General features: G+C 34.7%; 1 protein-coding gene across 3 annotated transcripts in view; it reads left to right on the top strand.

Moving 5' to 3' along the window:
• Positions 1 to 26,451, top strand: part of LOC142323088 (uncharacterized) — a 162,982-nt gene that overhangs the window by 95,748 nt on the left and 40,783 nt on the right. For all 3 annotated transcript variants that reach the window (XM_075362262.1, XM_075362261.1, XM_075362260.1), the window contains exons 16-17: positions 2,706 to 3,014; positions 11,665 to 11,825. In XM_075362262.1, the coding sequence (XP_075218377.1) occupies positions 2,706 to 3,014; positions 11,665 to 11,825 (470 nt within the window). The remainder of the gene's footprint in view (positions 1 to 2,705; positions 3,015 to 11,664; positions 11,826 to 26,451) is intronic.

Here is a 26,451-nt window from a genome sequence, read left to right as displayed (position 1 = left end):
AAGAGATATTTAGTGTTCAAAATATTAGTGGGAACACAAATTGCATCTATTGACTTATTCATCATTTTCAGTAGTGTCTAACATTCAGTAGCCTCTGAATGGTAGCATTTACAAGATTTATGCTTTATTTAGTTTCTTTTACTTTTAATATATTTCTCAATTTGAGTAATTTGCCTGCTATATTAACAACTCCGTTAGGAAAAATGTGGATAAATTTTCCTTCAATGTTATTATTACTTGTACATTATTTATCTTATCTTGTTTGGCTTTTAAATTGTTAATATTCTAATGAAGACCTAGTTTTTTTTTTAGCTGGGTCAATTATTGCCATTGAAGATTTTGTTCCTCCATTATTTGTTTTTCCTGTTGTGTTGTAGTTGCTATCAACTGGTCAATCCTTTCAATTTTTTTTTTCATTTCAGTTGAGAGAATGAGACTTGTAGTAGTTTATTTGTATTTGTTGTTTATATTTGGTCAGTGGATGACTTGCTTCTCTTCTGCTGTGGGTTGTTTCTTAAATTACCAAATAATTTTTTATGATGTCAATAACTACATCTTGTGTTGCTGTTCTAACTATCATTTTCTTCTTTAGTTAAAAATCCTGAAAAGTGCACATTTAATATATTAATTTATTACAGTTATGTTATGTAAATACATTATCCACTTTTCTAAATCAAGTTACTTTTTTATCACTGCTACCTAATTTAGTTTTTCACATCTTTAAACACAATATATTTTCTTCTGTGACAAAGAAATGTCACTTGTAATCAAATTGTAAATAAAATATTACATTTTCACAATTATATTTTGCCCATGGCAGATAACATCAAAACTGGAACTTCCCTAAAAGTGGTTAATTAAAAAAAAAAGTAGTTTCAGGTGATGCAAATTGAAGCCAATAATAAGAAATGCTTCAACTTTTATTTTACATAATTTTGGAGAATTTCCTGTAGGTGATGAAAATACATGTAAAAGTTTATTATTCCAAACAACTATGAAAATATCAAAATTTCTCAAAATCATATGAACTGTTTTTTTTTTAGAAGTTTAATTTTGGAATTTAAAATAGACAATTTAAAAAGTTTATATATATATATATATATTTTTACTTAATTGCACCTTAAAATATTTTAAAGTCTGAAAACTTACATCCTGAATGTGCACTGTTTGGATATACATATTCTTAGATTTTGTCTGCCATCAAATGATGTAACCTATCCATAGGAGTTCCAGTAACTTCATGGCATTTTTTTTTAGTTCTTCAATGTTTTGTCAGGGTAGATCACTTGATACTTTTCTCTTCAAATAGCCCCACAAGAAAAAAAAACATATGTTGTGGATCTTGTAAGCAAAATAATTTTGTCTGGAGATAACATGATTTGGAAACAGTCGTTTAACTGGATTAATGGATTGTCTGGCGGTATGTTTGGTTGCACCATCCTGTTTAAACCTTGTGTCTGGATTGATTTCAGATTTCTCTGCTTTTTGAGGAGGTAAAAATTCTTCCAGACATTCATACCTATATTTTTGACATAAAGGGAACAGGATTTCCATCATTGTCCTCTAAGAAATATGAACCGATTATTCCAGCGGATGATATTACACACAATACCATGACTTATGTACTCTGCAGTGGTTGTTGGTGCATTTCATTTGGGTTGTTTGTTGCCCAATACCTATACTTTTGTCTACTTGCAGCATATCCACATAAGAGGAAATATCATCACTCATTAGCATATCTTGAATAGCATCTTTGTTAATGTTTATAAGAATTGAAAGTTGGAAGCTATACAATTGAACTGAATGACAACAGGCAGACCATTTGAGGCTTTATAGGATTACAACTCTTATAGCTTCTGTTTTCAGATGTCTACATACGGTTATTTACTAGGATGTTTATTATTCAATTCTGGACCGGTTTCTTCAACATTGTGGTTTCAGACTTTAATTGCATGAGCTAACAGGATTATTCAGATTGCCATTGAAACAGCTGTTTTACAGCTGTAAAACTGTCACCATTTTTGTAGAATGCTTTATTTGTATACTTTATTAATTAATATGCGTTGTTTTCTGTCTGTCACTCCATTGTAACTGAATGCTACAGAAAGAAGAATCTATATTGCCAGAAAAAATCTGTGATTATAATTACTTTCCTGGCTCATCCATTAATATTCTACATTTCAGTAAGCATATTGGAATTTTATCAAAATCTATAAACTATTTGAAAAATTCAGCTTTAAAATTTCCTTAATAGCATTTACAGAACATGTATGAACAACTGTTCATACATGTTCATGTTTTAGTGTAGTTATTCCAGCGACTTTTATAGATCTATGTAACGTTAAAGCTAAGTTTCATCTTATAATAAAAAAGTGACTACTTTTTTCATCATTGTTTTTCGTCACTGTTATATATAACAGAGTCTTCTATACTGTATGCAACATAACACTGTTAGTATATTGTATTAATTTCAGAATTTACTATTTATGCCTTTAATAATTTATCATTTGATTAAAATTAGAACATGAAGACTAATATGAATAGATTGCAATTATTGTGTTCCTTAAGGCATTATTTATGAATATAAGAATATCTAATAAATCAGATTATTTTGTTTAAAAGTTACATTTACAAATATGTTAGTTATTATTTAAAATCCTACATCATTACAAATTAATAAGCTTTTCTTTTTTACTCGCATCTAGGATAATAAAGGGACAAAGATCAGTTTGCTAGATATGAAAGGACGAACTAAGAAATTATCATATTGTATAAATGAAATTGATCAACTACCAAGAAAAGAAATTTTTACTAGACAAATTCACTGTAATCATTGTTCATATTCTACAAAAGTTAGAAAAAATATGACTCAGCATCTTAAATGTCATGAAAAAGGGCAGTCAGCTCCATCAGCAGAACAAGTTAATCCTATGCCATGCTTGGAGAAAAAAGAAATGATGTTTGACAAAATGATCAATTTGGCTGGCAGTACACACATGAAAACAACAACTAAGGTTTGATTTGATATTCCTTTTTTTATATTGTTAATTCTTAAATAGTCGGTAAGTAGTGTTTTCGAAGATCTATTGGATAATACACATTTAGTTAGACAGCTATGTATGATATCATATCTAGCTATTGTATTTGTAAAATATCTTAAAAATACTTCTCAGAACTGTAGCTGTAATTTAATTCAAAATATGAGCCCATGGTTTTGAATGATAGAAAAAAGTAATTATAGATATATATAGAAAGTTCTTCCTTGTTTTTCCATTAATTGTAATACAAAACCAATGGCACAAAAATTCTAATTTGTGTGTCATAATAAGGTTTTTATGCTTATGGATCTGTCATCTGTTGGGTTATAATATCATTATCATTAATGAGTTATGCTTTTGTCTTTCATGACTGTCAATACATGCAGTTTTTATGTACACTGCGTGCATTCTGTGTTATATTTAATGTTACTGTATTCACAGAATTGATTATAACTGAGTAGTGACTGAAAAGAATACATTTTACAAAAAATATTTAAAAAAGTTAATGTTGCTAATTATGGATCCATTAGTTTTGAAAAACTTATTGTGATTAGCAGATTTCAATTTTTTGCTGTAAATCTGACATTTATAAATACAATATTGTTCACCACAAGGATTGTGCTGGTGTTTGAGACTACATTTTATCTTTCTTTAAAAAAAAGATATATTGGAATTTGTAATTATTTCTGCTTAAAACAGCTAACGTAACTTTCATTACCATCCATATTTTAATTATAATTAGCATAGAAAGGGAAACTCATTTTGTCCTTTTTTTTTTTTTTTTTTTTTTTTTTTTACCTGTTGTTTATGTTTAAAGTTATGTTTTTTGAGGATATATGTTTACATTCTTTTCACATTGTAATGATATTTCATGCTTATAGTGCCATCATTTGAATCCTTAGAACAAACATTATTTTAATTATGTTATAGAAATAAATTTAACTTTACTTCAGTCTAATACTTAAATTTAGTCTGTTGAATTACCAGTTCAACTACTGTAGTTCCATATTACATTTCTCAAAAGTTAATTAAAAATTTAGTTACCCTGATTTTTCAAATAATTTTATGTCTGCTACTGATAAATTAAATACAAAAACTGATAATCTATAGGCCAAGTATTATGTATTATTTTATCTGCTATTTCTTTTTCAATTAAGATGCAGTCATCTATTATTTATTGATTGTTTTTTAAGAATATAAATAAAATCAATTTGTACAGGTCACCTGTACAAGGTATTTAAACTACAACATTGAAAAATTACCTTTTTAATATAATCCAATATTTTTTTAAGAATCTGCTGTTCTTATAAGTAAGTGTGCAATTTTATTTACTTGAATTTAATTAAAGTTAATTTTATTTGTTGTTACTTTTTTTGCTGGTACTGAATAATTTAAATAATTATTCTACAATTAAATTAACTTAACTCAATAGTTTTTAAAGGAATATTAAGGAAGATCATGCAATATATCTGATATAGCATGTAGATTAACTGCTAACAAATATAATTTATTGAGAATACAAGGATCATTCAAATATAAACTGGAATTTTGCCACACGAACTGAAGAAGAGCAAGAATTTGGTAGGGTGCTGTGGGTACTTAGTTGGATATGTGTGGATGGGAGCAACCAGCCAGCCACACTTGCAGGTCACATTTTCTACATCAGTAGCAAAATGTCTGAGCAGGAGGTAACAGTTATGCAAAAAATTATAATCCAATTTCTTACCAACGAAGATGTAAAATCCTCTGAAAATTTTGACTCGACCTCAGGCACAGTTTGGAGATGCTACCCTGTCAAAAATTCAAGTGTTTGATCAGGCCAAAAAATGTTGAAGTGGCTGTGATGTGAGGCAGTGGAGGACAAAAGTTACGAACACATTGTCCACAGACAAGCGCCAATGATGATAACATTCAGGCCCATCATGAGCACCGAATAATTGTCGTTGAAATTGCATCAGTGGTTGGCATAAGTGTGAGGATTGTGCATTCAGTTGTCTGACACTCTTGGATACAGTAGTGTTGGCCAGGTGGGTTCCACATCTTCTCACTGAGGCAAAGAGAAATGTCCAGAAAGACATCTGTCAACGGCTTCTGAATCAATTTGAGGAAGAAGGGGAAGCATTTTTGGATTGTAATGTGACCTGCAATGAAACATGGGTCCATCATTACATCCCAGAAAGTGAGAGAACAAATATGGAGCTGTGGAAAAGTGAGGAGGGGGTACCAATCAAGGCCAAGAAACGGTTATCAGCTGTAAAAGTTTTGGAAACTGTGTTATGGGACCCAAAAGATGTGCTGCTGATTGATTTCCTGCATGAATGAAAGGCGATAAATGCAGTATACTATTACCAGTTAGATAACATTACGGCTGCTTATCACAACAACACCTGCTGGCAACCAATTTGCAACATCCTCCTTCTCTATGACAACGAACAACTGCAAACTGCATACAGCAGTTCATATCATATGTTATCAATAACACTATGTAAACAAATTCCAGTTAATATTTGATTGACCCTGATTTATAAGCACATATATTGTTTCAAAGCTGTTTCAGCAACACAGCAAGTTTGACCTCTCAGAAATAGAAAGTTTTTATAACAATTTTTTTTTACAGTTATTTATACGACACTTAAAATGCATAATTTTTTATTAGAATACTAAAAATTTAATCTTAAATGATTTAGGATGACATTGATAAAAATTAACAAAAAAGTTATACTTTCTGTTGATTATAGGCAAAAATTATTTTCTTTGATGTTAAACATTATATGCTTAAAAAACTTCTCTAATATTTTAATAAAATTAAAAAGAAATTGCAGAAAAAATGTGGATTAATAAATCTACAAGTTGAGAATGTTTATCTCTTCTGTGAAAAGAAATTAAAAAAGTAACTGAATATCCAATAGGCAGAAATGATTACAAGCGTTTTTTTTTGTTTTTTTTTTAGTTAAAAACACAAGTACTATTATCATTAGTGATGTATGTAATACGAGGTGTGGTTGTTAAATAACGAAACTAATGCTGCTACAGAAGATCTGCACATGCACCAAATTTGTGTGACTGACAGTTATGTAGCGTGAAACCTTCTCTTTTGATTGTTGCCACTTCATTTTCTGTAGACATATTAGTCTGGCCATGGCCTTCATTTGGATAACATTGTTTTTTTGTTTTGCTGAAAAAATGATAATTGTTTTATTAGAGCAAAGAATTGTCGTGAAATTTTGTATGAAACTTGGAAAAACCGCTACTGAAACTTTTATTAAAAAAAGTATATGGTAATGAATGTTTATCACATGTACAGGTTTTTGAGTGGTTTAAGCATTTCCAAGATGGCCAAGAAGGTGTTAAAGATGATGTTTGCCTGGATCTTGTTTTTTTTCAATATTCATGGGATTGTGTACCTTCACTGGGTTCCTGAAGATTAAACTATTAATCAACATTACTACCTTGAGGTCCTTGCTCAACTCCGTGAAGAATAGACCCAAATTTTTGAAGAACAAGTCATGGGTTTCTTCATCAAGACAACGCTCCAGCTCACACTGCATTGTCTGTCAAGACGTTCTAGCCTTGTGCAACATCCCAGTCTTAGACAATCCACCTTATTTACCTGACCTGGCACCATGTGACTTTTATCTGTTCTCCAAAGTCAAATCTGCATTAAAAGGAACAACATTTCAGAAAGTTGAAGCTATGAAAGAAAAGTGGCACACGTTGTGAAAGAGCTCACGGAAGACTTCCAGCACTGTTTAGAACAATGGAAAATTCACATGGAAAGTTGTAGGGATAGAGGAGGGGTGTACATTGAAGAGGATAATAACTAAATATGTATAAATTTAAAATAAAATTTTTTACAACATAAATCTTGTTATTTAATAGCCACACCTTGTAATTGTATAATAAAAATGAAAATTAAGGGAAAATTATAAAGTTTATACAGTTAAAATTATGTAACTAAAATGAAAATGTTAAAAAAAAGTAATTTTATTGCATGCTTTTCTCAGTTTGGTTTTTGTAAATTAAATTTTACCTTAAATTATCACTTAATAATATGTAAGTCATTGCTAAATTATTTAAATATTATTTAGGGAATGAACGGAACGAGAGTGCACTTTAAAAGTTAAGTATAGATCAAAGAAACAAAAGAGGAATGACTTGGAAAATATCTTGTAAAAATAAATTGCCAATAGGCAATAAACTTCTTTCAAAATTATAAAATAATATATACATGAGACTAAGTTGAAAAACGGTGTGCAGCATTGCGAACCTGTTTCCATGAGAGAAATTTGTGTTGAAAATAAGTAGTAATATGTATAAAACTTAATAATGAGATCTGACAGAAAGGAAATAATCATGAGTTAATTTTAAGATGAAGAGGATGTAGCAAAATAAAAGTTGGATCTTGTTTAGTTGAGTTATAAATCAAGAAAGTAACAAATATATCAAAAGCAGGGTAGTCCACATCAAATATAGAGTTGGGATTGAGAAATTTTTGCTAGAAATATGTAGAGTTCTATGACAGCAAGATATATGTAGTATGAAACATGGAGAGGAAAAGAGTTTAAGCTTTGAGATCTGTGAAATAAAGTTGATGAAGCTTAAACAGGTTTTTTAAATTTAAAATGAAACTGTTTTAAAGATAAAACTTATTGGCAGAATTCTGTAAGTACTACATCAGTAATCATTTTTAAATCTCATTGTATTGGTCACAGATTGGCAAGGGCAAACTGCTAATTTTTTTGAAAGACTGAACAGTAGTGATATTTTTGAAAATAAATTGAAGCTTTCAATACCGAAAAAATGTGTAGTTTAGTGAGAAAAGAGCCATTCTTTGCAACGGTGTTCTCTCCGCTACTACATGACTATAAAGTGTTGAAACCTGAGAAAGTTTATCTCAATTGGAGATTCTGTCGCACAATTGTGTTATTATCCAAACTTCTTTTTTGTTTAATTATCTCAAGGAGTCATTTCATACGATCAGGTTTGAAAACTAATGATTGAAAAAAATGTTAACTTGTTCAGATTTATGATTTTTGTTGCTGCAAAAAAAAGCAGCAATATGAATGCTTTTTTTCTTTTTTTTTTTTGAATAGGCAATACATTAATAAACAATTTTTTTTTAAATTTATACATTTGTTTCTTTACTTATTGACTAATCCTTGCATTTATGTTTAAAAATATCTTTGTTAGAAAGATGAGTTTAATCTACAATAATAAAAAAAGGGATGATTAGAGAGGAATTTTTAAAGAAAATCTTCTTTTTTAAAGGAAATTTTTCCAGAAAGAATGATGAGGGAGAGGAGTTTATTAAGGTAGTAGGTAGAAATATTATTATTTCAGTATAACATATACTGAAATTGGAGGAAAAATAAATCTTAACACAGAAGTCATCAATATTTCCATATTCTGTCTATAATTTTTTTTTAATAAGAAATTAAAAGTTTTTATTAAAAATAAAATAAAAAATTAATTTTTTGTTATAAAAATAAAAATTAAAAGAATTTTTTTGTTTATTTTATTTCTCACATAACCAATTCTGGTAAAACACATAGAATTATCTTTTTTTATAGCACAGCAAGTCACTCTTTTTTATGTTTGAAATAGATTAAAATGTGGCTTTTAGCAAATAATTTTTTAATTTGAATGGAGAAATTAAAATGAGCTTTTATGAAAACTAAAAACTTTTTAAATGATATTTTATTATTTACTGATATTTTATAATTACATTTGAACTTGTTTAACTTCCTTTTTTATTTTACCAAATTTTTTACCTAAATTATAATTTTTTTTTGACACTACATCCATGACAAACATGATTTTTAAGCCTATTTCTTGGTTGATTTGAAGAATTGGGGGCTGATATGTAAGGTGGTTGGATAAGGTTAAAGTGTGCAGGGAAATGATAAGCTTTGAAGGTCATAGAACATTGTAACCAATATTACATGCGATTTTTATGATGTTACCTTTTTTCTTTAGATTCATGATCAGAATCCTAAAAATTATTAAAATTTGTTTACTCAAAATGTACATTAGTGATAGCCCCTGAGGAACTGAAACTCTTGTGGATAAAAGAACAATTAATTATTTATGAAAGTAAATGTAAGACCAAGTAATAAAGTGTTGTAAGGCCCTCTCTCAAATGTATACTAAATTATAATAGTAAATACAACTAACTGTTTAACGAAAACATAATTAAATTGTATTCGTGTGTATATTTTCTGACCATTCAGCAGAAATTATTATATTTTTGTAATAATGTAATTTCAGGATTGCATTGAGATAATTTTTCAGCTAGAAACAGTATTTTTTTTTTTTAAATAATTATGGTTGCTTTTTGTTTTCTTAGTTATTTTAAAATTAATATGAAATTGTGATGAGGTAGAACAATTTTTTATCCATAAAAATTTCTTTGGCTGTTGTAATGTTCATCTTACAGAAATTAGCATAATAATAAATTAATCATTCTCCTAATACCTCTATGCCTTATGCATTTAGTAAAATCAGTATATACAGGTGATTCAAAGAAACGGGAAATTTTTAAAATTAAATAACGTTAATGAAAAATTTTTTTTAGAAAATGAATTTTATTTCATGTAATTGTACAAATGTTGCCATTTTAGGATACATACATTTTAGTTTATTTTTTAAAGATGACATCTTGCAGGTGATCTCTTCTACGTAAACACTCACAAAGTCTCTTCGTTAAATTGTTCATGGTTTCACATAACATCTCAACTGGAATTTCCGCAATTGCTTCTCGGATCTTTGCCTTCAGTTCTTCCGTTGTAGCAGATCTACTGTGGAACACTTTGCTTTTAAGGTAGGGTCACCTTAAAAGCAAAGCAAGCTGAGAGATCAGGCGATCTGGGAGGCCATCTAATGTCACCATTTCGTGAAATGACACGTTGTCCAAACAATCGGCGTATAGCTGCCATCGATATTCGTGCAGTATGTGACGTTGCTCCGTCTTGTTGAAACCAGGCTGTGTTAAGAATCGGTGGAAATCTCTTTTGTTGTTCCACAACAAAGGTTTCAAGCATGGCTACGTAACGAGCCGATGTCACTGTAATCGCAAGACCGTTGTCATCCTCAAAAAAATAAGGGCCTATAACACCGTAAGATGACATAGCACACCACACGGTCACTTACGGGCTGTGCAACGGACGCTGGTATAGCTGCGTAGGATTTTCTTGTGCCCAGTATCTGAAATTTTGCTTGTTAACAAATCCACTGAGGTGGAAATGCGCTTCGTCTGATATCCACAGTTCGTGAACAAACTCTTCGTTATCATTTATCTTCTGAAGCATTATATTACAGAATTGTGCTCGCACAACTGTATCGTTCGGTTTCAGTTCCTGGACGATCTGCAACTTGTATGGATGGTATTGCAAGTCCTTCACTAACATTCTTCGAACACTTGAACTATGCAATTGTAAAGATGCTGAGAGACGATGGATTGACCGATGTGGACTTCGTGTGACAGCAGCTTGTAAAGCTTGAACATTCTATGGTGTACGGACGGTTCGCTCACGGCGTGGAGGTTTCTTTTTCATTGCCGAACCAGTTATCTCAAAATTAGATATCCATGTTTTAATTGCATGTGCTGATGGAATACGGTCGTCCCAGATTAAAATGACTGTGAAATTATCTACGCGCTCCCTCTACACTGTCATTGTTTTTGTAAAACGCTTTGATAGCAAATGCACATTGCGCACCACTCCAAGGATCCATGACAACTAAATGGCAGGTTAGGTTAGAGAGGCTGGTGCCACTTATCAAGTGGTACCAATCGCCCACGGCTACTAACACAACTTTCAAAATTTCCCGTTTCTTTGAATCTTTCTGTATATATACATACATACACACACAAGTGTATAAGTTACATGTAATTGAATCTTATATTTTCTTTATGATAAATGTCTTAAAATAATTATGTTGTTTAGCTTAATCCCTTTTGTACTAGTATTTTGTTGTATAGATATAACTAAAAAGAAATCTTCCACCAAAGGGAAACTTACCCATCACCTGCTTATATATTTGTAGTCAATATTTTGATCTTGCAGCGCACATTGAATGTATGTTTATATGCACTTCTACAAGAAAACATTTTTTTTTGTAGTAGTATAGTTAACTGAAATTTAATGCTTTTTGGAAGCAATACAAGAAGTCAGGCAACCTGAAAGAATTTTTTGTGTCAGTTGAAGTGGGTTCACCTGTATGCATTGCATGAATTTTTTTTTTAAATGATTTATTACTAACAAAGCAAAGAATATCGTTAAAGATGTATGTTAGAGTATGCTTCTTTTTTTTTCAGTAAATATGATCCTGTGTATTAATAAAACATTCATTTCCTAGCTTGATGATATTAATGTACATGTAAATGTGTTATTGTAATTGTTCTTCAAATTGCATGAAAACTACAAATAATAGTGATTAATATTAATATGATCATTGAAGTCACCTAGTGATTTTAAATTATGCTTATTTTTCATGGTTTGCTTTCTGTTGTGTTTGGAAAATAATTTTCATTGTAATTAATTTGTTAATAGTATACTTTTTTACCAAAATGAATTTTTTATTTTTAGCAAATAAATGTTCTTATGGATCATGAATTTTTTTTTTGTAGTCTAAAGTTGGAGATTTAAATGACCAGAAAGATATTCCAAGGTATGTACCTGATAGTGAGCGTTACGTATGTCATGCAAACGGATGTACTTATGTGACAGTGGACGATGTTATGTTACGACACCATATTAAAGCTCTACACAGTGATGAAATTTATTACAGGTATGATTTCTCGCATTTATATATTTATAAATATCCAGCTAACACACGTATATATATATATATATATATATTTTTTTTTTTTTTTCTTCAGTCATTGACTGGTTTGATGCAGCTGTCCAAGATTCCCTATCTAGTGCTAGTCGTTTCATTTCGGTATACCCCCTACATCCTACATCCCTAACAATCTGTTTTACATATTCCAAATGTTGCCTGCCTGCACAGTTTTTTCCTTCTACCTGACCCTCTAATACTAAAGCGACTATTCCAGGATGCCTTAATATGTGGCCTATAAGTCTGTCTCTTCTTTTAACTATATTTTTCCAAATGCTTCTTTCTTCATCTATTTGCTGCAACACCTCTTCATTTGTCACTTTATCCACCCATCTAATTTTTAACATTCTCCTATAGTACCACATTTCAAAAGCTTCTAATCTTTTCTTTTCAAATATTCCGATCGTCCAAGTTTCACTTCCATATAAAGCGACACTCCAAACATATACTTTCAAAAATCTTTTCTTGACATTTAAATTAATTTTTTATGTAAACAAGTTATATTTCTGACTGAAGGCTCGTTTCGCCTGTGCTATTCGGCATTTTATATCGCTCCAGCTTTGTCCATCTTTAGTAATTCTACTTCCCAAATAACAAAAGTTTTCTACCTCCATAATCTTTTCTCATCCTATTTACATTCAGTGGTCCATCTTCGTTATTTCTACTACATTTCATTACTTTTGTTTTGTTCTTGTTTATTTTCATGCGGTAATTCTTGCGTAGGACTTCATCCACGCCGTTCATTGTTTCTTTTAAATCCTTTTTACTCTCGACTAGAATTAATATATCATCAGCAAATCGTAGCATCTTTATCTTTTCACCTTGCACTGTTGTTCCAGATCTAAATTGTTGTTTAACATCATTAACTGCTAGTTCTATGTAAAGATTAAAAAGTAACGGGGATAGGGAACATCCTTGTCAGACTCCCTTTCTTATTATGACTTCTTATGTTCTTCAATTATTACTGTTGCTGTTTGGTTTCTGTAAATGTTAGAAATTGTTCTTATTGACCTTTCTTTCTTATTATAAATCGGTGTACCATCTTTGTTTAACACGTTATTAAATTTTAATTTATTTACCACAAAGTTTCCTAAAGTTTCCTTTACTTTCCTGTATGCTCTGTCTATTTTACCAATGTTCATTTGTCTTTCCACTTCTGAACACTTTTCTTTAATTCACTCTTCTTTCGCTAATTTGCACTTCCTGTTTATAGTATTTCTTAATTGTCTATAGTTCCTTTTACTTTTGTTCATCATTAGCATTCTTATATTTTCTTTATTCATCCATCAGCTGCAATATATCATCTGTAATCCAAGGTTTTCTACCAGTTCTCTTTGTTCCGCCTAATTTCGTTTCTGCTGATTTAAGAATTTCCTTTTTAATATTCTTCCATTCTTCTTTTACATTTTCTACTTCATCTTATTTACTCAGACCGCTTGCAAAATCCTCCTCAAAAATCTTCTTTACCTCCTCTTCATCAAGCTTCTCTAAATTCCACCAATTCATCTGACACCTTTTCTTCAGGTTTTTAAACCCCAATCTACTTTTCATTATCACTAAATTACGGTCGCTATCAATATCTGCTCCAGGGAAAGTTTTGCAGTCTGAGTTGATTTTAAATCTTTGCTTAACCATGATATAATTTATCTGGTACCTTGCAGTATCGCCTGGCTTTTTCCATGTGTATATTCTTCTATTATGATTTTTAAACTGGGTGTTGGCAATTACTAAATTATACTTCGTGCAAAACTCTGTAAGTTGGCCCATTCTTTCATTCCTTTTGCCCAGCCCGTATTCACCCACTATATTTCTATTTCCTTCCTTGCCTTTTCCAATCCTTGCATTCCAATCTCCGACCATTATTAAATTTTCATCTCCTTTTATGTGTTTAATATCTTCGTATAACACTATCTCATCATCATCATCATGTGCGCTTGTAGGCATGTAGACGTTAACAATCGTTGCCGGTTTAGGTTTTTATTTTATCCTTATTACAATGATTCTATCGCTATGCATTTTGAAATACTCTACTCTGTTCCCTTTCTTCTTGTTCATTACAAAACCTACTCCCGCCTGCCCATTATTTGAAGCTGAGTTAATTATTCCAAAATCAGCTGACCAAAAGTCGTTTTCTTCTTCCCACCGAACCTCGCTAATTCCTACTACATCTACATTTATCCTATCCATTTCCCTCTTTAAATTTTCAAACTACCAACCTTTTATAGACTTTTAATATTCTACGCTCCGATTCGTAGAATGTTATATTTTAATTTTCTGGTGACCCCTTCCTTACTAGTCCCCACCCGGAGATCCAAACGGGGAACTATTTTACCTCCGAAATATTTTACCAAGGAATGCGCCTCCATCATTGCTATATGAAAATGCAGAGAGCTACATTTTCTTGAAAAAAAAAGCAGCTGTAGTTTTCTATTGCTTTCAGCTGCGCAGTACTCAGAGGAGTGAGTGATGTTGATATGGCCATTTAAGCCGTCCTGACCTACGCCCTTAACAACTACTGAAAGAGCTGCTGCCCTCTTTCCTTCTGAATCATTCCTTAGTCTGGCTTTCAACAGATACCTCTCTGATATATATATATATTTTCACATGAACTGGGTGTTCAACTTAAAAGAGGCCCCATCACTCAGTAGTTTATACTAAATACATATTTTTGTTAAAATTCATATATTTGTGCGAGATGGATAAAATGATGTGGAAAATGTTGGTACATCTGAAGCTGGAGTGGAGACGACTGTTGCCTGCACATTTGAGTATTGCCAGTCTGTGTCAAGCATTGACTTTTGAACAAGGTTGGGTAATTGTTTGTTAAAATGGAGTTAACTGTTGAAGATCGTGTATTCATAATCCAAACTTATTTAGAAACAAAGGATTTAAATCCCATGTATGTCAGCAAATGTTTGGGAACAAATTTGAAAAGGAAGCACCAGTAAAAAGTGTAATTCAGAAGTTAGTTAAAGGTATTAGACCAGAAACATGCCCAACACAGGTCATACAGGACATTAAAGTGACTGTTACAAAATCTCTTGTAAATCTTTGCAGAGACTAAGCCAGGAAAAGAATATTTCACAAGGTTCAGCTCGGACTGCAATGAGGAGAATGCAAACATGTTATCCGTATGAAATACAGGTTTTCCATGAGCTAACTAATGCTGATTATACTAAAAGTGTTCACTACTGTCAGTGGTTCTTTGAACTTCATTAGAGGCAACATTGACATTTTAGATCAAGTGTTTTTCACAGATGAAACATGGTTTCACCTTGGTGAAAATGTTAATAGTCAGAACTACCGGACCTGGTGTACTGAAAACCCACACATTTTCTTTGAACATTTCCTACACCTATAAAAAATTGGTGTATGATATGCAGTTTCAAGGTGACAAATAACAGAACCCTTGTTTTTTGAAAAAACTGTGGATGCTGCCATCTACAAGAAATTATCAAACAGTTCATAGTCACTGCAAGAAGATGAGTGTAACTGCTGGAGTACTACAGAAATCTGAGGTTTAAACATCATGTTGACCTTTGACCCCTGATAAAAATTTGACGGTTTATCCTCAGGTCATGTTTTCCAGGATGAACATGTGTTTCCAGTTAAATTTTCCCGTTGAAAGAGTGGATTTACTACAAAATATAAAATAAAACACAGGTTTGAGATGCTTTAAAATTACAACAAATAAACAATGAAAGTGACGTTTGAACCTCAGGGTCTCTTTTCACTTGTTTATTCAAATAAATTAAAGAATGGCTACTCTCATTGATGAATGTGTGTTCACGTTAAATTTACTTGTTGAAACAGTTGATTTACTGAAAAATTCATAGTAAAACATGTGCTTGAGGTGCTACATTCATACCATATTGCTGATGATGTCATGGGGAATGACATCTCTTATAACATGATGTCAGCTCTCAATCATTCTTTAAATGAAATAATAATTATTTGTTTTTTATATATATTGGTTTAGTTAAATACTACAATAGCATTGATCTCTGATATTCTGTTTAATGTCAATCATTAACTTTGTCATTCAAAATTTAAAAAAAATGAAATTATTATTGTTAATTAAATAATCTGCAACTTTTAACCTATTACTGTTGCTTTATCACAGTGCCCATCAAGGGAGAGTATTTAATATATTGTTTTAAATAATATATATATATTATCGTAAATTAATAAACAATACGCGACTGTATTAGGCTTAAATTTGTTCTGCTTCAACTTTAATTTTTAAATCAATTACACCCATCTTTACAGATTCATTTTTTCACGAACAATCAATTACATATAAAGGATGTTTGATTTTATAATGCGAAAATGTATGTGGTAAATCTATATTTTTGTAGTATGATTTTTGAAAATTAATAAACATCCTATAAATTAATGTTTTATTCACTTGTAAATCTTCATATGGGTATTTATTTGAATTTAACATTACATTAATATTTTTCACATTACAAGAATCAAATTCTGACATGTCCTTCATAGTGTTATCTTTCCTATCGGTTTGAAAACCTGCAATAATATAGTGTGGTGTATCTATTTGTGACAAAGTTGTCACGTTCCATATAAAAAAATTCGTTATAAGAACCGCTGTATTTTCATGAAGATCCCATGCTCTGAATGCCATACATACATCTTTATTTTGATCTCTCATCTTAGCTAATTCCAATTCATGTTCAGGCATGAGCTTTAAATATGGAACAACTCACATGATGTCTGTTAATTCTATCTTAGATTTATGGTTGGGAACTGTATCGTGTTTACATCGCTATCAAAACGTCTCAACTCTAATTCCTGTCTATTGTTTATGATTATTTTTTTATAATCTTCGGCGAAACCCAGAAACATTGATAATGGAATGCATAAATTAAAAGTACCATTTTCATCTAAATCGACTTTATTTTTTCCACTGATCCATCCAGCTATTTCAGCCGATGGCAGTAGAGAGTTTGTCATTGAAAGAGTGTTTTTGATAACCGTCATTATGCCTACATTCCTTACCGACTCTACTTCTTGCGTGTTGATAAGATATCATATATCCTGGAATAAAAAGCTGATGATAAAATTAACTAATTCCAAAGTAGTAGATATTTTCTGTTTGCTCCGACGAGTTTTCCAAAAACAAGCAGATAACTTTCACCCAGAACAGTATACATATCTGATTTGATTTATAGGGATTTTATTCGCCAATGAATAATGATTGTGGAATTGATTATATGATAGGAATTCATCTGAATGCGCTACTTTATTTACTGAAATAACTCATCTTATACATTCTATATTATGAAAATTAAATTTTTCATTTCAATAACACATTGGTGCTTTTAAGTTTCCCACCAATGATTTCAAATCCTAGAGATTTTAATTTCTCTATGCTTTCTTTTGTCAATCTGAAACTTTTTTTTTATGTTGAAACATTTCAATTTCTTCTTCATTTTCGAATTCGAGTGCCATATCTAAAAAATAAAAATTCAATTACAATAGTTTATTTAGATTCTTTCAATGCCAACAACATGTTTCCTTGTTCGCCGCACTGATTTAATAAATTATCATTTTCGTCAGTCAACGATATAACTAAATTGTAAATTTCTCTCTTGGATACCAGTAGAAATTCAATATAAAATGGATATTCTTCATTCACCTCACCGGGGTCTGCACTCAACGGAAACTCATATAAAATACTATCTTGTTCTTTGTTTCTAAAACTACCCAAAACAATATTACATTCTACATGTGTTATGTTTACAGGAGCGATATTTATTATTTGATGTGAAAAATGTGTTACATTCGGTTTGAAAATTCTCAGACCATAACCCAACAGACTGCCAATGCTGCAATTTGTATCTGAAAAATCTATCCATACAGTGCTTTTAATTTCACATTATAACGTATTGACGTTTGCTCGCAGTGAAATGGTCTTTTTATTAATTTTTTTCATTTCATTCTGTATATATTCACCAAAATTGTCAATTTCATAACTACCCATCAATATTGTTATATAATTTCTCTTTGTAAATACATATTTATTATTTTCATATTTTTTAACGCATAGTAATCTATTTTTATTCTCTTCCACATTCGGAATAGTATTGGTGGTCACCAGCCATTTTAATCCCAATTTGTATTGACCTTTTGAAAGGTTGATTGGCAGAGAAAACAATTTACTAATAGTTGAACTGCTACTGTCAATCGATAATAGACACGACATATCTATTTAGGAAAAAAGTAAAAATCAGAAACATATAATTTATTTGCATAAACACTCTAAACATAGTCGACAGCAAATTACATTGTCGTCAGAGCTTGATACCTTCTTCTTTTTTTTTGGACCCTTTTAACCACTCAGGGGCAACCAGTAGTTGCCTAGAAGATGCTGCCTCAATCGGTCCTGAGTGACGTGGCTGCAGATTAATCCACCTTGTGCATGCAGCTAACATTGCTGTCCTACCCATCGGGGTCCCTCTTGGTTCATTGAGACATCATGACCACCATTTCTGGTTGTCATGACACCCCTCCCCAGAAAGGCTACCCTTCTCATCACTACCCTAATCAGAATCTAGGTATGCACCCCATGCATACCCCTTCCTGAATCACATGCCCACCTCAATGAGAGGTGCCTCAATGCTCTGAGGGTCCTCAATGCTTCATCGGAATGCTACAATCCAACTACTCTTGGATATGGATGGACTAAAATTGTCCTCAGCATTTTGGCTACCTCCCTTGTCCCTACACATGTCCACAATTCAACCCCTGGCGACCTTGTTTTCTTTTTTCCATATAATACATTCATTTATACAAACATGTGTTTCCCAGGTAGTACTCCCCCCCCCCCCAGCCCGCGGGCATACTCCTAGCATTTCTAGGCGTCATATTTTTTGATGTCACCAGTCATGATGGACCTAAAATCCTACAGGAGGATAGCAACAGAAAATTAAAAAAAAATGGCAAAGGGGATAAAATCTTATAACTAGATATAATTAAATGACAAGACTTCACAAGTCCCTTATAAACAACATAGCAGAAGTCCATGCTTAATATGGAGGCAAATAAAAGACACATATACAAAATTTTCTTTTTTTTTATGTACAAGAAAACACAAAAGACTAACACTACGTAAATGTGAGCCCAAAAGAAGACATTGCTCGCAGAAAGCCTGGCCTTTAGTAGATCCAGGTCAAAAAGAGAAAACATCAGAAACTCACTTCACCGAAATAATCATAAAAAATTCACGGCCAAGTGACGTCCTTGACGTATCTTACAAAAACATACATAGCAAATATAGAACGATTACATTTTAAAACTAACCTAACAAAATAAAACATTAATGTCGAGGAATGATAGTAACAATAACAATAGCTGCAACAGCCCTTATTTGCATCACTTTGAACCTGTGAGCCTCACCACCAATATTGTCTGCTAGCCCTTTCAGCCAGGGCCTTATTCTATCATCTCGTCCAGCTTGGTCTTTAGGATGCCTGTGATCAACCTGGACACTTCTTCCCACTGTTGTTGTCCCCGAAGCATATGGCCAACCGTATTCTCTGGCATCAACTAGTCTAGCCCTTGTAGCCGGCGACAACTCAACCACCGTTCACATCTGTAGATCGTGTGCTCTGGGGTGTCCAGCTGCGCACAATAAACACAGAATGGAGAGTTTCGTTGATTGAACTTGAAAAGATAAGTCCCATAATCCCCGTGCCCCGAAAGAAACTGAGTCAGCATATGGGAAACCTCCCCATGCTTCCTCAGAGTCCAGGGGGCCAGTTGGGGGTTCAACTGTCGAGTCCAAGTGCCTTTTCGTGAAGCATCCCAAAGGCCTTGCCATTCCTACAGTAGTAGCTGCTGTTTTCGATGTACCCTGCTGCATTCTTATCAGCTCTGGCCCAGATCGAGATCGAAGGGATGCCCGCAATCACTTTCACCCCATCCCCCGATATCATCCAATATGCAGCCATTACCTTTATTACTGCTCTTCGCTGCAGTGAGGCCAGCCTGTCCACATTCCGTTTCCAATCCAGTGCAGCCACCCAGACTGGAATCGCATACATCAGTGATGACAGCGCAGCTGTCATAATAAACCTTTTTTTGCTGGCTTTTGGACCTGCCTGCGCTGCCTTCAGTCGACCCAATGTGGACCATAACTGTTTCTCATTTAGTCATCACCTCCTGGAGATGGGTGGTGGAGAGCCCTGACCTATCTAATCAGACACCTAGGTACCGTGCACTTCATTGCTCCATCACCCTAACCCCATCAACCTCGATTGTAATGGTTCGAAGTCAATGCTGTCCCACAACAGCTACCACTGCTGTCTTCCTTGGAGCAAGCTGCATCCCTCTTTTCTCTGTAGCCAGCCACTGATTCTTGCTACTGCAATATTGGCTGTGTTTTCCACCTCCCCGTCTGTGCGGCCAGCAACTAGTAGTGCCAGGTCGTCAGCATATGCGAACACCTCTGCCCGTCTGGAAACTCCATTTTCAGGAGGTCATCGTACACCAAGTTCAACAGGAGTGGACCCAGCACCAACCCTTGTGGCACCCCCACACATCACATCAAAATGAATCACCTCTTCCGTATAGGCGATGATACTCCAATCATGGATCATGGAGGTAGTTGTTAATTATCGCCACCAGGTAGTCACTCAGATCCCTATACCTGATCGCCTCCACAATCCCCCTTTAGGGGACACTGTTAAATGTATTTTTTACATCGAGAAGTACCACAAGGGGGATATGTCTCCTTTGCCAGGTACCCGCACAATTCTTGGCCCAGTCCACGACATAACGAATGGTGTCAACGATCGACTTCCCTTTGACGAATCCAAATTGGGTCGGGGAGTATTCTCCCTCTCCCCAATTTCCTCCTATATTCAGTGGACAATCAGTCTCTCATACAGCTTCGCTAGTTCATTAAGGAAGCAGACCGGCCCATATTTCTTTTCCTGCTGGTTCTTCAACAGCCAGTTTCAGCAGCAAAACCAGTATAGCCTCCTTCCAATTCTGAGGAAATGTCCGATTCATCAACACCTCATTCATGGCCTCCAACACTACCCAGGAGTGGTGGCAAACTAGGTTTTTAACAATAATGCCAGGATCTTTGTCTGGTCCCGGGCTCTTCCGTCCTGTGATCCCCAGGGCTGCATCCCAAAGCTCCTCTTCAGTTAAAGGCCTGAGAATCGTGCTCTCGACCTCCACCCAGTCCAGATACATGACTGGGAAGAGAGTCAATACCGTTCTTGCTGTCTGATCCTTGAAGAGGAGTTGCTTACCAAACCATTTCATGATGATTTGATAACCCCTCCCCCACGGATTGTTGTTGAGATTCTCTATCAAGCAATCCCAGGCCTCCCGCTTCGCCTTCCTGATTTCCTCCCTGAGGTTTCTCTTGGTCCAGCGATAATCTTTGTCCGCGTCTGCCAAACCATCCCCTTGCTTCCCTTTGAGTCTCAGGAGGGTCCTCTGCACCCGGCAAGCTTCTCGTTTCTTATCCACTATGTTGTTGTTTCACCAATATGTGGATTTCTTTCTTCTGGTGGACATGCCCGTCCCTCCCACACGGAAGCCGGTAGCCTTTCCAGCTCTTCAGGATCAGTGATATCCTGGAGCACTATCTCTGTGGCAATGTCGTTCACTGTCCTAACCACCTGCCTCTCATTTGGCTTCCACCTCATGGGCGGATGGATATCTACTGCCCTTCCAGATTCCATTTTGAAGGCAATGGCCTGATGGTCGCTCCCTTGCTTTTCCTCAAGGACCCTCCAGTTCAACATTCTTGAGGCAGCGTGGTGCATTATTGCTACAATATCTATAACGGACCCATTCCCTCTCCCTACATATGTTGACACCCGTGGTTCATTTATCGTCACCAAGCCTTTTGACTCTACCATGTTTGCCATTACACATCCCCTTTGTGTTGATCTGAACCCTCCTAATTCAACACGTTCAGAGTTCATATTGCCAGCCAGGATGATCGGTTTGTATATGGTGGACATACGCCTATCAAGTTTTTCCAGGTGTTCCAGAAAATGAGGCTGCTCACAGTTTGGGGATATGTACGCCATGATCAGTACATATTCAGTGTGTAATACGGCATGTCGTCCAGCGACATCCCTAATCGCTATGGTACCCTCTTTCCATATACCAGCTGCCTGCATCCAGTACCTGGTGGTTTGGCTCAGTGACGAGAACATAGTCAACATCATTGTCCTGTGCAACCGCCCACAATAGATCATGGGCGTTCACACTTCTGTTCACATTCAAATGGAGGCATTTAATTTCCTGGCTGTACAAACCCAGGCCCCAGTCCGATAGCCAACCTGTTTACATTCTACACACCGTGATTGAGCCAAACAAGCCGCCCTCCAGTGTCTGGCTTTGCCGCTATTGTAACAGCATTTGTGTCTGCCCTGGCCAGTGCATGCCATGGCAATGTGGCCACTGCCCCAGCTCCTGTCGCAGGTGGTGTCTGGTTGGTGGATCGCAATCCAACAGGACTGTCACCCAACCAACAGCCTTCCTGTCAATGTCAGTTTCAGTGCCTCCCTCAACAGTAAGATCACCATCGCATTTTGTGAGTGCCCCATAGGGCGAATGCATGGAGGTCACTTGAGCTTAGGTGTGTTCCCCCACTATTCCCATGATAGCCCGTGAGACTTCATCCTTTGTGACCTCACTGTCAAGATCATATACGTGGACGATCGTCATCTTGTTCATTCCGTCTCTTTCTGCAACCAGTATCGTAAGGCCGCTGCTGCTACTTTCTGCTTGATAGCCTGAATCACCACTGACCCCTGACGTACTCTTGCCTTCACATTGTCACCTCGGCCTTGTCTCACTAACAGGATGTCTGCTGCCAGTTTGAGGCCGACCGAACCATTTTTTTTCACCATTTTTAGTAGACTAGCGTAGGATACACCTTGCTGGCTCTTTTCATGTGGTTGTTGTCTTGCCTGATGTTCTTCTCCATAGAAATGCATTGGGACAGTTTGGCTATTCCACCGGGCCCAGAACTCCGCCGTCATTCTCATCAGCTCCCCAAGCCGTCCTGTGGGGTAATCAGTATGAAAGGGTCATCCTCATGCTTCAGGACCATTTCAAGCCCTAACAGCAGATTATCCACCGTCTCAATATCTTCACCCTCCACTAGCAGGACGTAATTATCTCCCATCTGGTGGACATCCTCCTTGTCCCCTAGCAGCGTAACCGCCCCCATTTCTTGAGAGATGTGTCCAGGAGCCCCTAGTCCTGAAAAGGACTAAAACGTTTCCAGTCGTGAAAAGGCTGCAGGTGCTGCCATCTTAACCTTATCTTCGTACACTTTGTTGGGAGTCCCATTCCTGCTGTATACAAAGACATTTCCTTTGTCCTCCTCATCCTTTGGAAGTTCCATGAGGAGGGAAGTCTTTTCGTAAGTCTGATTTGTCCATCGTCAGTTTATCATTGATTGCAGATAAACCATCATGCCAGATTGCAACATGTCTTTGATCACAGACTGTCCTGTCGATTCTGTTTGAGCGCCCTGTTCTGTCGAAACTGCTTTCTGCCGATTGTCTCTCAGAACCGGCACCATTTCCTCAATCCAGCCTCTTACTCTGGACATTTTGGTATTTAAGTCATCAAGAATTTAAGACCAAAATGGCCTCCCTTGATGGAACTCAGGAAGTCGTCAAGTTCCTTGAGATCTAATATCGTGGCGATATCCTCCTCCTCATTGTCCATTGAACTGCTACTGGAAGGTTGCCTCCTTTCTCTTGCTTTTTCCTTTGCCATTCCATCAACTTCTTCGCTTTGCATTTTTTCGTCTTGTACTGGTACCAGAGGAGGGTCCACATCCACATTGGAAGTACCTCCCACCTTCTGTTTTCAGGTCTTCACCATATTGATTATCAAATACAGGTCCTTTGGACGCACACTGAGTATACTATAAGTAAGAGCAGGTAAGTACGCGGTTTGTCTCAACACCATATAGGGTCACACGAGGGTCAAAATAAAAAAGTAGGTTAGTTTCAGAAACAGGAGAGAAAAAGGAAGAAAATGGCAGGGGAGAGGTATAAAGTTTTGAAAAAATTCGGGGGAGAGATGAAAAAATGCTGGGGACAAAACTTGGTTAGGGGTTAGGAGAGTCTGGCCTAGATACAAGAAGGTTTTGGGGCTAGGGGCCCAGGTACCGAGATATAGGGAAAATTTAGTTTCCCTTTATAAACTCTACTGTGGGACTTAGAAAAAATTTCGACAAGTTCCCACAATTTGCTAGTTCAATAGGAACCATTAACTGAATTTAATAGTACAAAGAGAAGATATATATTCTTTGCACTCACTCACTTCACCAAAATTGGCAGACCTGCAACAATGGCGGGTTACACTATATGAGCATGTGGCGAAAGTTTGGTTAACAATGTGCTCGTAACATCTTAATAAAACTATATATCACCAATAAAAACTAACAAATAAGTCTATCTACGGTCTAAATATACAAAATAAACAATGTGCAGCATTAAATATTAGTAAATAAAGCTAATAACACTTACGGATTATACCACCAGCACATGGTCTTATGCTAATATTATATATCACTTAATAACTAATCGCACACAAATATGTACATCCTCCAAACTTACACGATTGTTAAGCACATCTAAAAGAATAAATACACACACACAAACACAATGTTCGCAGAAAAGAACCACTTTTTTAAGAGAAAGTACCGACGAGTCACTGCGTACACTAACCTATCTGACAGGCTTCCACCTACTTCCCAGCTTGATATCTAGTATAATTGTACATTACATTAGATATACCGAAATAATTCATCAATTGTGGAGGAGGATGTGCATCACTTGTGCTATCAAAATAATCCATATTTTTATCGATTTTCCGAAAGCAAACCCAATGCGTACCACGACTGTTTGAAGTGTCTAAATTAAATATAGCACATTCATTTTTCCTAATTTTTTTTGGTAAAGAGTCCAACATAAAAACACCTCTAAAATGTGGAATTTTCAACTGTTTCATGTACTCTATCAATTCGTTATTATATAAAGCACGTTTTGGTATTGAATCAATTTTTTTTTTTCTTAGCAGTACTGCTGCCACCTTTCTTTAATTTTAACTTACCGCTCTTTTTCAGTTCAGTCTACCGCCAAATTTATATTTAAGTTTCATCACGTTGGCTACTGCGTAGGCAGCTGCTCTTTCAGTTAAACTGCTATCTGGTGCGATTACACATTCCGAAACTCGTTCAGCAAGCGGTTTATCGGCTTGGGGTCTGGTTTTGTTATCTGAATATTTCAAAATAGCTATATCATGCAGTTTACATGTATCATCCAATTTATGAATGCCTTTATCACCACGTTTCAATTGCTTATCTAATTTCATTTCCGATCTACAATAATTGTAACTCTGCAAATGCATCTCAAATTGTAATAAATCTACAGCTTTATTGACTACAGAAATAATAATACTGCCTCCTTTCTTCGTATTTTTCTTTACCTTCATGTCTATATATATGAGCATCTATTTTTCATTCAGATACATTATTGATATAAAAATCTAGATGATTCTTTAATGTATCCATTCATTTTATCAGTCTCAATTCAGACCGATGGCATTATCAATGAAATGGATTATTTTTCATCAGCCGATGGTTTATGAAGAACTTTTAATTTTATTTTTTCATTTGAGTGAATACAGATTTAATCTCATTTTCTAAATGTGTCTTTATGTTAGTGGTCACAAGATCTTCTGTAATGCGACCATTTAATTCAGCATCTATATATTCATCAATTTTTCTTTTAAGTGGCTTGAGCGCATCTGTCATAAACTTTACACTTGCGTCTGCAAGCCTTTTTTCTTCATCCTCTGTATACTTTTTAATCTTTACATCTTAGTCTTTTATCGTCCAGTCTACACTTTCCATTGTGATTTTAAACATATCTTGAGCTTGTTTAAAATTAAACACATCCGCACCATCAATCGGATCAGATACATTACACAATTTATGATTTTGCATATCTTATTGTCCATCTTTTGTTTGGGAAAAACCAATTCCTGAGGAACCTGAAATACCTTTTCCACCCTTTCCTCCTAGCCTTTTACAACCTAATCTTATTCATATTTGTGACTTTTTATATATAAAAAAATAATTAAAAACGAATCTATTCAAATTCAACATCTTTCAGTGTTTTAATATAAATATGATTTCATTGGAAACGCTCTTGTTTCTAGCATCATATTCACCCACAAGAGTGTACAATCTAGCTACCAATTTGTTTGCATCATCTCAATGTAAATAGACTGGATTGTAATTAAATTGTGCATGCAGTAGTCTGCTACCTGAGAAAGATGTTGATGGTGTTTTATATGGTGAAACAGATCTATCTGTTCGCTTTGGAGAAAAAGCTTTCTGATTACTTCATTACAGTTGAAGGACTTATTTGTTTTTACTGTACTGTCATCATTCAAATGTGCACCAGTATGTTTCAACATTTCACCTTAAGTTTGCATATCTGGTGTGTGAACATTTTTTAGATCTGGTTTTTCTAAAACGTCTGGTGTGGCTGAGTAA

The sequence above is a fragment of the Lycorma delicatula genome, chromosome 4, assembly GCF_047948215.1.
Source record: "Lycorma delicatula isolate Av1 chromosome 4, ASM4794821v1, whole genome shotgun sequence".
Lineage (NCBI taxonomy): Eukaryota > Metazoa > Arthropoda > Insecta > Hemiptera > Fulgoridae > Lycorma > Lycorma delicatula.
Note: the sequence above shows the minus strand (reverse complement) of the source record. Positions and strands in the feature narration are given on the sequence as shown.